General features: G+C 39.6%; 1 protein-coding gene across 1 annotated transcript in view; it reads right to left on the bottom strand.

Annotated features, from left to right (window-relative positions):
- LOC111863542 (dynein beta chain, ciliary) overlaps window positions 1-15,004 on the bottom strand; it is an 88,609-nt gene that overhangs the window by 11,611 nt on the left and 61,994 nt on the right. Inside the window, exons 45-54 of the mRNA XM_033751200.1 lie at window positions 14,406-14,754; window positions 13,841-14,129; window positions 13,429-13,652; window positions 11,269-11,775; window positions 9,329-9,574; window positions 7,853-8,251; window positions 4,270-4,998; window positions 3,129-3,221; window positions 2,228-2,530; window positions 678-1,841 (exon numbers count right to left, since the gene is read on the bottom strand). Coding sequence (XP_033607091.1) covers window positions 678-1,841; window positions 2,228-2,530; window positions 3,129-3,221; window positions 4,270-4,998; window positions 7,853-8,251; window positions 9,329-9,574; window positions 11,269-11,775; window positions 13,429-13,652; window positions 13,841-14,129; window positions 14,406-14,754 — 4,303 coding nt within the window. The remainder of the gene's footprint in view (window positions 1-677; window positions 1,842-2,227; window positions 2,531-3,128; window positions 3,222-4,269; window positions 4,999-7,852; window positions 8,252-9,328; window positions 9,575-11,268; window positions 11,776-13,428; window positions 13,653-13,840; window positions 14,130-14,405; window positions 14,755-15,004) is intronic.

A 15,004-nucleotide genomic window follows, 5' to 3' on the forward strand; every position in this document is an offset into this window, starting at 1 on the left:
TTGCATAATCCCCAGACGAAAATTTACGGTACGAATATTTATAATTTTGAATACAAGTGGCAAGGGACAAACAAATATTGATAATTAGTGGGGGGTGGTAATTGTCAGGCTTAATAAGTCCAGAGTCAACAGGAGTAATACTTAAGTCGCTTAAGTTAGAAAAAATTAAATCAAGTAGATTGCTGCCGCTGACATTATCAATGCACTGATTAAGATTTAGTAGACACGTGGAAGTGTAGATCGCATCTCCCTTAAGTTTCGAGTAATAATGAGAATTGGGCAGAGCTAAACCACTTTTCCAGTCGAAACCAGGGGCATTAAAATCCCCAACCATAATTACTCGAAAATTATGGGTATCCAGATTGTTTTCTAAAAAACGAAAGTAATTAGCAATGTTTTCAGGATTAGCGTCAGGAGGAAAGTAATGATTTCCAATGAGTAAGTTGAGGCCGTCTGAAGTGGGGATTTCAACCCATACACATTCATCGCAAGATTCTAAATCGTATCTGCGTTTACAAGAGCGAATTTTGGAGGATAGGGCAGTGAGAACTCCACCACCACATGTCTTATTTACAGACGCCCTGTCAGAACGGAAAACTGTATAGCAGTCAGGAAATAAATTATGATCGTAACACAGGTCGTTAAGCCATGTCTCAGTTAAAATAATAATAATATACCTGTGGAATTATGTGGAACCGTGGGCAAGGAGCAGGCTCTGCGCTCATGAAGAGCCGATATTTTTGGTGCCCACCTTCCTCGCATTGTTCCATCTTCTTCTCCAGAGTCGGAAGCCATGCTCGAACCAAGTGGATGTTCTGCAAGATGACCCAATGACCATGACGGGAGGCGACTTCCATAGCATGCTCTGCTACTGTTTCTTGACCCTGTCCTAAGGACACATTGTGGAAGTTACGCCTATCAAACGTGAAGCCAAACTTTTTGCCTAGTTTCTCTACATCCTTGAGTGGGTCTACACCTGGTGACAAGATAAAGAACACAGGTGTGGTGGGACTTGTCTCCATAAATGATTTAGCAAACTCGATGGATCGAGACTCCGTAAACTTTGTGCCTAACTTCTCTTCTACAAATGATTTGATGGCGTACGTCATGCGATCTGGACGAAGCGCGCGCATCATGCACAGTTTCTGAAGCGCTGATTTATTCTTCCATTCCTGAGGAAACTTCTCCTTCTCTGGATATTCAGAATCTACAAATTTCTTCCACCTTTTGGCTGAACCTTCAATATCACGGTCCAGGTTCTTAAACTCGAGCATCTGAGAAAGGCTTTTAATTCCACTCCAACTTGTATTGGTGAGGAAGTCCAAAGGACTAATCACATTCGAAGTGACAGGAAATCGCAACAGATAATCCAATTCAACAGGTTCTATCTCCTTGCTTGTCAGCAGTATCTGGAATGTCATTTGTGCCATGAAGATTAGCTTGTCGCATTCAAATAGTCCTCTTGAAGTATACATGAAAACCATGTATGAGATTGAATCTAGGAGATTTGCAACACGTTCCTTGATATCATCAGACTTAACTGCTCTTGCTATAGCGTTCTGAAAAACCACACTGAAAGCCTTCAGTGAGAACTGGTATATGGGGTTGATTTTGTGAAGATCATTAAGAATGAAATAGAGTAAGGAAGCTCGTACTGCAGCAGGACGATACAGCTCACGAGCTTCATCGATCTTTCTGGACGTGCATTTGGCTTCTTCTACTTTGATCTCAATTTCATCTGCTGTTTTCTTTGTGGTCTCCAAATTGATTACCAAAGCAGTATCACTCAGAATGTCTTCACCAGCAGCAGCTAATCGACTTAGTAAGTCATCTTCTAGGACCTGTGTAATAAAGTGGCTGATTAAACAAACTTTGTGCTTTTAGTCCACTAGCGAACTTACTCAGTTGGGCTCAACCAATAGAGCTAGTCCCTATCTCAAGACCAGAGATAGATTTTACCTGAAGATGGAGATATGTTTTGAAAAATAAACAGGGCAGTTTTCTTCGATAAACACAGAACATGGATAATGTCCAAAAATATAATATTTGTAAGACTATATAGTATTGGATAACAGATGAAGACAAGAGAGGAGAAGGATGAGGAGGGACATAGGGGAGACATACTCAAGATATGTTTCCTTTTCTACCTTACCTGATTTTCCCACTTTAATAATCTGTTAATCAATAAGATTGAAAAGAAAACTGCAAATAAATTGCAGCAACTAACCTTCAGTGTGATCTTGAAGTCATTTTGTTGTTTAGTCAATTCTGACCTGAGTTTCTCAAGGTCTGGTCTCTCTACCTTTACCACCTCTGCCAAAAGCTGTTCCTCAAGACCATCTCGGGTGACTGTAAAGTTGATCAGAGTTGTCTGAGCTTGCATTTCAGGCTTGTAGTGGGGGTTGCCTAGCTTTGTTTGAAGTATCAGGCGGAATTTAGGGTTGTAATCCATCTCCTTATCACCTATCTTGATGGCTCGACCCCTTTTGATGAGGTTGCGGCCAAGCAGGGGATCTAATACTGCATCCACCTGCAAAATTATGTCAACACTATACTAGTTGTCAGACTCTGTCATCCTGGAATATAAGGCTTTAACTGGTACACTGTTTCTTAAGAGATAGCACTACTAAAAATATGCTCTTCACCAATGGCTGCAACAAGGGAAATGCAGTTTTAACACAGAAAAGCATGGACATGTTGACTACTGGGTGTGGTAAACAATGGATTGACTGTGTAGTGGGAGTTGTGTGTGGGGAAGGGTTTGTGAGTTGAAGACTAGGACAAAGTGATCAATGCCCAGTAGATGAGAAGTTTTTGTTTGTCACCTATATATGTGTGTATGTGTCTATATATATATATATATATATATCAGCAGCTACGGTCGTCCACCACATCAAACCTGATGGAGCCAGAGGTCTTCAAAACACTAGTTTCTAATTCAACTCTGACACATCTGATTGCCCAGGAAGATTTCAGTGGATTCATCTGCTATGAAAGCTTCAATTTTATTTTCACATTCTCTTATGTACATGGAACATGGAATCACCAAGTACTTATCACCACCATAACATAAGCAGTCCTATGAGACATCCCTGCCCCCATGTTCTCTGAAATTCAGCTGCACATACCGTTTCACCGATGTTCTCCAGGAGAACAGTTGAACCTTCAGAAAGAGCACTTTCGATGACATCCAGATAATTTTTATGGGAAAGCCTTACAACCTGCATAAGAAAAGTAGAGAGGAGCAGCTGTAAACCATATTGGGATAAAATGCTGTGTAGTCCAGTTAAAGTCAACCAACATTTAGAAGGAATATAATGCCTCCATCTTCAGGGTCAAAGAGTAACATGAGAATGAAATCAGAATGAAGAGGGCAAGAAGTAGAGTGACCCTCAAGATGGAGCTGATTTTCGCTCGAATACAGGGCATTATATCCATTAAGATAGAACCTTCCAATTTCAAACAATCTGAAAAAATAAATTCTGATTTGAATGGTAACAAGCATTCCCAAGAATGTAACAGGCTCTTAATTTCTTTGTGAATGCAATTTTGGTTTGTTGGTGTCATTCCCAGATATCTGAACTTTGCCTCATACTAAAAGGATTCATTGGCTATCTTTGTATTATTACTTTTCCCTGAATTCTGGTGATGAGACATCAACATATACTTGGTTTTCTCAATATTTATTTCTGGACCAACCTCCTTACTTTCATATAATTTTGATATGCTTTCCTTTATGGAACTGATGTTTTCAGCCAATAAATCAACATCATCAGCATATACCAGAAGATGACGTGTCCTACTGAATTTCAAAATCTCCTGGTTTTGAGCTTCCTGAGTTTTCAGAAGCAATGGCCTTAAAGCACATCTCTGTTTCAGACCATTATGAACAGAAAGTTCAGTAGATTTTTTTACTGCTAGCGGGGTGGGACTAAGTCCCTTGTATTGCGGCCACTTCTGGCCTATTGTACCAGCCCCAGATGATATGTGAGGGTGATTGTGGAGCAATTGCTGGAATGAAGATCGGCAGGGGAAACTGAAGTACTCAGAGAAAACCTGCCACAGTACCACTTTGTTCATGACAAATCCCACTTCACCAAACCTGGGATCGAACCCGGGCCGCCACGGTGGGAAGCCAGCGACTAACCGCTTGAGCTATGGCGCACCCTTTAAAGTTCAGTAGATACATTTGTATTTACACAGATTTTACTATCAATTTCATTTAAGCATTATTTAAATTAGCCTAACTAGTTTCATGGATATACCAACCTTGAGATCACTGCCATACTTATTCTTGATCCATTTGATTCCTTGTAGTTGTGGATCAATCATCAGGGGCCATCTTTCTGAATTTGTTAGCACAGTAGCATTCTCAGAAGACATCCTATCATTAGGAAGGCCTTCATTGTTCCACTGTGCAATCTGGGCATCGTCTGTCAACAGATCCATTGGGTCCAGATCTGGAGTGGTTGGTATGGCAGGGACTAGTTTCTTGAGGAATGGTTCCCAGTATTTCTTGAGCAGACCAATCCTATACATGCGAGTGAAACATCCCATGTATGAGATGAATGCTGTTACCATCAAAATATCCCCAGGAAGTGTTATTAACTGATTCCTGAAGTTGGCTACACTGTCCCTCCAACGATAATTCTCAGAGGCCAATCCATTGACCAGACGGTTAGCCAGTTCTATGGTATTGGCAGTAGTTTCTGCATCTGACTGGCATTTCAATTTGGCATTTGTTGCTTCTTGGAATTCAGTTTTCAGCATAGAGAGCTGTTCTTCAAGGGACTCAATTTGATTGTTGAGAAATTTTAAACGATCTTGGGCAGCGGAAAGTTCTGCGTTTGCCTGCATCAAGGCTCGCCGTTTTGGTTCCACCACAACGTATACATCATAAAACTTGATGATGTTGATGACCCAGTCACACAATCCTGCTGCTGCACATGATTTGCTGAAGACTTTCTCTGGCACAAACTCAGGATCTTTTATGTATTCCTGAAAGGGAAAAAATTACATATATGTTTCCTTAGATATATTTTAACAAGTGCTTGCCTTTGGGAAGAAACGTGCTGGATCCCAGCTGTGACCACAGTAGCTGGAATTTTTCATTTGCTCCTAAAAATTAAATTAAATTTTAAAAACTCTATAGATGTGTTTACAATCAATGTCCACATAAAATTTCACTTGCCAAATTTCAGAGATTTATTTGTTTGCACCGTGTAACATAAAATGAAACACAGCATTCATATGAACCACCATATTCCTACAAAACAAAATCTCAAAGAAACTTGCATATTCTCCAAGACATATTATGGCACTGAATTTCAGAAACCTGCATTAACTATCAAATGGTTTCACAGTCTCACAAGTTATTCACTTTAAAATTCTTACATATCATACAGATTTTAATTTATTAAAACTTATTAGCTACATGTTTTGACCTATAATGTCATCATCAGGTGTTTTAAAATTATAAACTATAAATGAGGAAACTGCTCTGCTTCCCTGTCATGGCTTTTGCTTGTTAGAGTGTGGTCCCTTCTACATGCATGCATATACGAATGGGTTGTTCTGCCTGTTGTGTTGTGCTGCGCATAGAAGAGACTGCATAGTAATGAACAAAAATCATGATACAAAAGAACAGCAGTATCCTCATTTATAATTTATAATTTTAAACACCTGATGATGACCTCATAGATCAAAACATGTAGTGAATGATTTTTAATCAGTTAAATCTATATGATATGTAAAACTTTTGAAGTGAATAACTTTTAGTAAGTTTTACAGAAAGATGTACTGCTTGTGAGACTGCGAAACCATCTGATACTAAATGAAGTGCAGCAGGATGCTGCAGTGTAATATTATACATTAACTCTTTCAAATCCTGAGATTCATCTAAATAATACTGAAATTCAGTTCCTATGTCACAGAAAACAGTCTCCACTACAAACACTAGCTGGTTAATACCGTTTTTCTAAGAATCATATGCAACATATAAATAGGGTGGGCAAAATGCAGAATTCTTAACATTAAAAGTGGAGGTACATATGGTAACCACAGTGCTTTAAAGGGTTAAATATTGGTAGTATCACTTCCATTTCAAGATGGTGCAAATGATAAAAGGAAACTAGAAAGTATGAAGGTGAAGTGAATTCTAGAGGCATGATTGTTAAACCAAATTTAATCAAATTTCATCCACTGATTCAAATGTTATGAGGGGAGGAGACACCATCTGGGATGTGACACAACATGGTCTTGTAGATTGTCACCAATTTTTCAGAGTAAGATGGAGATAGTACCGAATTGTCAGTAATGACCTACAGCTTCCCATCTCAGGAGGCAGTCATCTTTGTAATCACTGCTGTCAGAACCTCAAAACTTGCACTTTGATGTTGGATGGGAGGGGAGGCATAGTATGGTAACCTGACCCCTATAAAGCATGGCCTGTCTAAAACATATTTGAGACTGTATCATACCTTGAGTAGGCAACGTTATGAAAAAGAAACACTAGTGTATTCAATCTGACCTTTGGTATTGTAATTTAAATTTCCATGGTATGTTGAAAATAGAATGTAATAAGTTGCATTTGAGATTCTCATAGCGGTGCCTATGAACAGCACAAACTTCTGGGCTGTAACATCATGCAGTTCAGAAGATGCCCAATGTTTTGGGGGAAGACATCTCCTCCACCTTCTGGCTGGAAGAGTACTGTATGGAAGAAGCAGGTGGCAAGCAGGGCTCTTATTTTTTTTTTTTTCTGAAATACATGGCATTACAATTCAACAAGACTGTATTCTTTAGAATCTAGTTAAATTTCTAATTATGAGGTAATGATCTATGCCACTCTCTGACAATAAACCATGATCAAAGTTGTTTTATATACATTAAAAAACATTGACTAAAATAAATAATTTATGTGGAAAAATGTTCAGCATATAGTCATGTGTATGAGTGACTACAAACAGCGTTTTGACCGGTAATTGGGGTTATTGACCACTTATAGATCGTAACTACACACTTTACAGTTCACTACAGGGTGCATTAAGTCTTTTCAGTCTGCTGTGTCTTCAACAGTCGTTGTCTGGTGACGGCTTCCAATGGAGGATCCTCCTATTACTCGGGGTTCCCGAACTATCCCTGTGTCTCAGCTACCAGCTACTAACACAAACGGCTCAGAACTACCGAACTGGTTATTTTTTTAGTGTCCTGTTGCACTGATTCGCATCCATGATGTGCATGTATTGACCGTCTTCTAGTGCAAACAATCTCACTTGTCACTTCACTACATGTGAGCATTACAACGCACGCAGCCACAAAAGAAGGACACATCACAACACACAGTATACACAAAATATAGGAAGAACGACTCCCATTGAGAAGATTAATATAATACACAAGTTTGAAATACGATGTATAAGATGATAAATCTTAACAAATTTTAATATATAAATTTTATTATAGTACATGACGAATATACATTTTAAATCATTTTATAAACGACATATGATGGCGAGCAGTGCAATAGTTTAACGTAAATGACACACCTGAGGATGGCACAGTGATGCTGAAACATGTAGTGAAGTGACAAGTGAGATTGTGTGCACTAGAAGACGGTCAATACATACACATCATGGATACTGAACTGGAGTAGTCCTCTGACTGACTGCTTACCAACCACTTCTCTTCACTTCAATTGACATAGCATCAGTGCGGGCCACATAGAAAACACCGATTGCAACAGTATTTCCACTGTTGTGCTTGAGCCGTTGCCTAGCAATGGGTCTATATGCCACTACATTTAAAGAACAGGTATATTCTAAATATGCTGACAATCTAAGGATTTACTAACCTGAACTGCCTTGTACACATCAGGTTGAATATCTTCCTTTGCATAATTTTTAAGATTCTCCAGGAAGGCATCCACCTTTCCCATCATTGATTTGCAAGCCTTCCAGCTACGATCCTTGGGAATACGACCCTTAGTAGAAAACAGGACAAGCACAGCTGCTGTCACGTTCACCACGGCAGGTGGTGGTGATCCAAAGGACTTCAGCTCTGTGAGGTTCCCCTTGTCAAGTGTCTTGAGCGCCTCTTGAGCTGCTATGAGTGCCGGTTCAGCTTTACGCAAATCCTCCTCACACACTTTCTGTTTGATGGACACGTCTTCTTCAATCACTCGCACTTTTTTCTCCTCTTCTGCTGCGTATGCTTTCTCTTTTGATACCTTTTCTGTCTCAATGCCAACAACCTTTTGCAAAGAAGGGGGGAAAAGAGAAGATTAGTATCCTATGATTTTATATACACATATATAAAAGAAGTAAAGCTATCCCTGTAACAGGCCGTGGAGGCCCATAGGGGTGTGAGACGTCGAGGCTCCCACACTTTCTAGACAATCGGCTCACAGATGGCGGTGAGGTCATCAGCCTTATGCGCTGGCTGCTCTTTACCCCAAGGAAGATTCCTGGTACTCATTTCTGTTAGACGTTGAGTTGACCCCAGGATCATGTCTGATTTAAATAATTATTAATGCAACAGTGTCTTGTGAAATTTTAAGAATGTATAGAAACAAAACAAATCAGGTAATAAGGCCAATGAGAATTCCCTAGATACTTTACACTTCATCGATGACATTTTCATGGGTAATTTAATGATGCTGTAAGTACTGACAGCATATGGTATTAGATTGTATTATTGTTATTGTTGGAGGGGGTGACTGGTCGTCTAATGCATGTCCCCCTTTGCTATTCTACCAGTCTCTATACCTTACCAGTACTGGTGCATGCCATCAGCCCCGACTCAGCCAGTGAGTTTGGCCTCTACTGGCTCAGCGGTACCTGATGCCTCCCCCATCTACCAGAGGCGTTAGAGACTCTTTTTGGGCAGTAAATGTCCGATAATTTAGCTCAGAGGCCTCCTTGAGACATGAGGTTCTTTTACGTGCCGTAAAGCTACGACACGGGACCCACGGCTTAAAGTCCCTCCTGGAGGACTTGCTCCCTGAATTTTTCCGCCCTTAAAAATTCCACGACCTCCGCCGGGTTTGAATCCGCGTACCTTGAGTCATGAGGTAGGAACGTTACCCCTAGACTACGGAGGCCACGTATTAGATTGTAGGTTGACTGATATAGTGGAATGGGACTGGAAGGAAGCGGGTGTGAACTAATCAAGATACAATCCTGGAACTTTCACAGAGTGACTGAAGAAAGGTAAGAAAAAATATCTGCAGTTAAATGTAGATGATGACCTGGCTGAGATTTGAATTGGACACCTCTTGCATAAAAGTCAGAAATGTTAGTGCTTGAATAAGTATGAAAACAGTTCATACTTGAATCAACTTATCAGCAGCTATGCTCTTCTCATGCAGCTCAATTTCTTGAGCCGCAAGGACCACTTTCAACTCATCCACCTGTACTGCAGTTGTTTTCAACTTCTCTAAACCGTTTACTAGTCGTGAAATACGACCTTTCAAATCTTCTGTCTTTTCAGTAAAAAGTTTTCTGTATAGATTAATCTGCTCCAGGAATGTCTTTGGTGTCGTGTAGTTGTAGCGCTTCTCATTTTCCAGATATTTCTGCAAGAAAGAAAAGTAACCAGAGAAAAATCTGACAGTAACGTCATCACTGATGTTAATCGTACTCTTGGATACTTGCACCATGTGGAAGTGGGTTTTGGTGACATTTCAGGCTTACACATGCTGCAAATACCTAAGAGCAGGATGAACAACAACACTGAAACACTATGAAATAAAACCAGCATCCATACAATAAATTGCTCCAGGTGGAGACATCTTTTGTTTCTCCAGATCTGTGTCTCCCAGGTATCAGAATCCAACTGGTTACAGTCTCACATTTATCACATTTATTTTTTATGTATTTATTTATTTATTCATTCTCAATGTATTCTTGGTTTATGTAACACTAATTTCAATAGCTAAGATTATATAGAATCAAATGACAGGATTAAGCTAGAAAATCCGTGGCCTGTAGTCTGCAAGCGAACTATAGCAACCGAGTGACTGCCGCTTGTCAGCGAAGTTAGTGTGAACTTTTGCGGATAGAGGGTGTTGCGTGGTCAGCGTAATGGATCCCCACAGCCATTAGTTAATCTTGGTTTTCTAGACCAGAGTCGCTATTTCCTTGAAAGAGCTCCTCAATTATCCTCACAAGGCTGAGTGGACCCGGTTCAAAACCCACTACTTGTAAGAAAATCTGGTAACGCTGGGAATCGAACCTCTGGATCTGTAGCCAGGAATTCTGACCACTAGACTATAGAGGCAGCTTTAGGCTAGAAAGGAAGAGGAAATTTGTGGTCATGGCATAATTGAATATTCTCAAATTTGCCTGGAGGGACTGAGCAAAACAACGAGAAATATCCAGTCAGAGAAGCCAGTCTCTAGGAACAGAAGTGAATATGGGACTTCTATAATATGAAGAAAGTGCGTTAACCGCTCAACTGTGATGTTCTACTTACTGGTCAAAGATTTGAAGTTCACTGAACTACACTTACTGTGTCAGGTGACTGAGTAATGGATTTAAGTTCAACTCACTGTAGTGGCCGTTCAAGACTACTTTGAATTAAAACAAACGGAACTGAAACTTAAAAAAAAAATACAATTAAAGTAACTTAACCAAAGCTGCAATATGTTGAATTGAATACTCTTCAAGAAATATTATTCAGATGGTTATGTCACAGAGGATATCAAATTCTCCACAAGTGGGAGTATCTAGCCGGTTCTAGATTGTAATCAGCAGTGGAATTGTAACTATTGTAATTTTAATCTGCTTATGTATCGGATTGTTAATGTTCAGAATTGGCTTGACTTGTCATGTATCATGTACAGTGATCTGCAGTGACGAGGTGGATCAATCAATCAATCAATATTATATTGTCATATTATTATCTCTGTATTGCTATATTATTATTATTATCATGTATTATTATATTGTCATATTATTTCTGTATTATTATATACTTATTATTATTTAGTATTAGTATTAATATTAATCTTTGACTTGTCCCATATCATGTATAATGATCCATGGATGAAATAAAATTGAATTGAATTGAATTGAATAGGGTGAGACATGCAGGACTTACAGGACAAAAGAAATGCATACCGTTTGGTTGCATAACCTGAGTGGAGGGAGCAATTTTGAAGACCTAGGCATACACCACCACCGCTGCTGCTGCCACTGCCATCGCTGTCGTCGCCATCATCATCAAATAATATTAAAAATTATATATAAATATAAACATGCAACTTACATGTGACATGTCATTGACAGATGTATGGACATATGCCATGAAGAGTGAGACAGATCTTCGGAGTTCTTCAGGGAGATCTTCAGTCTCTTGAAGAAATCGAGTAGACACTGATTCAAGTGCCTCCTGAGGCCACTCATGAAACCAGTTGATAGCAGTGCAATTTGTAATAGATGGGAACTTCCGGGAACGCACACGAAGCGTAGATCCAACCGGGGAGAAACACAACACCACCTTCAACTGACGACGCACCCTATCGATGAAGAACCGCCAGCAGTTATCCTTTGTGTCCTGCAAGCCCATGCTCTTCACCTCGTTCCGTAGGGCACCAACTATATTTTCAACTTCATCATCAGCAAATAGATCGGGAATCTCACCAGACGCCAACATATCGTTAACTAGCACAAGGAAACGCTCATCTGCTACTTGTGCATCTGTCATTAAGAAAACTATTCCTACACTCTTCAGGCCAGCTTTAGTATACAATCCAGACAAATCATTTTTCATATCCTGAAATACAAATCAAATTAAATAATTGTGTGCTGACCGATCATTTTATCAATACATTCTAAATCAACATTTATGAATCATTTTCAGCAGATGTACCAGTCGGTCTCAGAGTGAACTTCATGTAGCCATTTTCAGTGAAAACTTAATTTATCTAAAAAAATGCATTACTGAAAATTAGACACAATAAGATGCACAGACCTTTCTGATCCTCAACAAACTTAATTTGTTCCATGCAGAGATGATTCTGTTTAAAGGAAAGGTGTTAAGACCACTCTTGACAGTGCATGAAATACATATCATGTACCCCTTCATGATGCTTCACATATCCCCTAAAGGGTATAAATACCTCCCAATTAGGAATCACTGTTATAAATATTAACATAATGGTCCATTAAAATTCCAAGCCTAAAATAATTATGTAGGTTTAAACAGTGGCTAGTTACTAGAACATAAACAGTGAACAGTGACTGATGTCAAAAGGTAGATAGTAAAGGAGAAGATAAAATGGTCCCCATGCACCACTGCCCACCACACCATGAAGACATCTGGGGGAGTGAAGGTATAGGTCCAAGCATTCTTAATCTTTTCACTGTCTGGAGGTGACTGGTCAGATTCATGCCCTGGTTGCTTTATCATAAAGAAAAGAACCCTTGGTACCCCTTGGATAGAAAACAAGGTGGACCCCATGACTGGCCTGAACACTGTGCAGAAAACAAAAATCTCTTGTCCCTATGAGGAATCAAACTTTGATTTCCTGGCCGTCCAGTCCATGATCTAGTCATTATGTCGACTCAGCTATCTAAGCTCATATGGTAGCTGGCACCAGACAAGAATTTGTATAATAATGTGATCAGTTTAATGATGCTGCATAGTTGCAAATGTTAGGTAGTATATATATGAAAAGCGACAGATTTAATGCATGGATAAGGTTGGAGCAGAGTTTAAGGTAATTATTTTATTACTCACACTGAGGGACTTAGGAAAATAATGAAAAGCCTCAGATGGGATAGCCAATTTCCTGGCTAACATTGTAACTGATGCTCTGGTCTTTCAGTCTGTAGGCAGGGCTACTGCAAGAATAAATTCCACTTCAGTGGATGATAAATCCCTCTCCCCATTAGTTAAAAACAGTTACATTTTCTTAGTGGTTTGTCACAATTAATAACACAAAATTCTCACACAATCTGATAGAAATGTCGTTAGCAAAAGGACATTTTAATATATGCAGTTGCTAAAAGTGTGCCACCTGAGGTGGCTGCTTGGTTTGCCTGTGCTGTCACAATATCCCCACTTACAGGTGGTTACAAATGTTACAGAGAAACCTGATGCCTCTATCTTCAGGGTCCTGACTCCTGGTTCTTGTATAGCGTTACTCCCTTTTAAGGTTTATTTTGGGAGCAATGGGTCTGAACACTAAATTGAGGAAAATCTTACATGGAGGCAATATGATACTGAGGTTATTCAGCACTAAATGAGGGAGTATCCTAAATTGAGGAACACTGAAAAGTGTTTGCATTGCATACAGATGAAAGAATCTAAGAGAAATTATAATCTTAAGTGTTATCTATACGTCTGCGATAATAATATAAAAATTCTGAGAATGAAGTTCTGGAACAAAACTGTTGACAGAGAATCATGATATATAGTCTCTACCTGGATGGAATATCCTTTCCGCAATTGAATCTGGAACACTTCGAGTGATGAGATGAAAGCTGACAGCCTGGACAGAGACTGCTTTCCAGAACCTCCTACTCCAACCAGAAGTGCATTACCTCTTGGTCCTTCAAAAATGCGACTGATTCGGCACACATGACACATCGCATCTTCAAACAACACCAGGTTCATCGCTGCCACAAGATCATTGTACTGGGACATAGCTGAAAGCAGTGAGACTGTTAAAAACTCAATACAACACAATGCAATACAGCTCAGCTTAACACAACGCAAACAGCAAACCACTGTAAAAGCCTGAAATCAATACATATGAACTAACCGTCTTCAGGATGACTTAGATATGTACACCATACTGACACATATTATGCTTCACTTCGCAACAGCTGCGTACCTTCATGTAGAAGTTTGTTCAGCTGTTCCCACTTTCTGATGGGCAGATACTTGGATTCGCCAATTCCCTCAGCAAAATGACAATATATGAGTGGCTTTGAAAATAGTTGTCCTTCATCCAAATCTTCAAACCCTGTTTTCTTAATAGTGTCAATAACTGCCTTTTCATAGTTGTCCACATCATTTGAATCAACCAATTTATCTCCATACACTCTGTAGGCTTCGTGCATCCAGAGCCGTACGAGCTCCGTCTGGTTCGGTAAGGTCTCAGTAATGCTGTAGAGCATCCCCTGCAAGGATCAGAACCACTACATGACCAAGCACAATAGTGTATTTTATTTGTTTCAGAACACAGACCAGTGGAGGTCTCTTGTGAACACAGTAACGAACATTTGGGTTCCATAAAATTTTGGGAAATTCTCGAGTAGCTGCAGAATTGGTGGCTCCTCAAGAAGGGCTCAGCTCCATGAGTAAGTAAGTAAGTCCTGTGTAAATGCGTTTCAATTTAATTACTGTTATTAACTTGTAACATAAGCGATGGAAAATATTATAAAATGTCACTGTACCTGAAATATGTTGGAAAGATCTCGCAAGTTGAAAATGTAATGGAATTTTAGAGCAGTTGGCAGGAACTGCTGTGCCATCTTCTGATGGAGAGACATTGCGGCCGTGATAAGTAAAGGTGCGACTCGCGCTACAGTCGGCGGAAACTTGAGATGTGAATTTGAAAGATGCTGAACCAAGATGTCTGTGTAAATTTTGGCCAGTGATTCTCCTGATGGGAAATTCACTGCAAACACACAGAAGTGCCGCTGCAGACGAGGGTTGATGGTAAAGCTGCCAGCGGTTGGGTTCATACAAGATACATACTGACAGTTATGTATGTCCTTTAGTTGCAACTTAATGCGGTCATACCTGAAACAGTTTACAACAGCAGAAATGTATATTTTAATGATGTTTCTAAATGTGTTACTCAAGACACTGGTTTTTGGCATTTCCTGTTTCAGAGATAAGTAACAGAGCAGAGGGTTTTCTAATGAATGGTTCCCTCTCTCACATTGCACAGGACAAATAATAATGTACTCATTCATTCATCAGTAATCTGTCAGATGACAGGTCCACAGTCTCTTCCAAAACAGTTCCTCCATTTAATGCGATCTAGAGC

Source organism: Cryptotermes secundus, unplaced genomic scaffold (genome assembly GCF_002891405.2).
Source record: "Cryptotermes secundus unplaced genomic scaffold, Csec_1.0 scaffold1379, whole genome shotgun sequence".
Lineage (NCBI taxonomy): Eukaryota > Metazoa > Arthropoda > Insecta > Blattodea > Kalotermitidae > Cryptotermes > Cryptotermes secundus.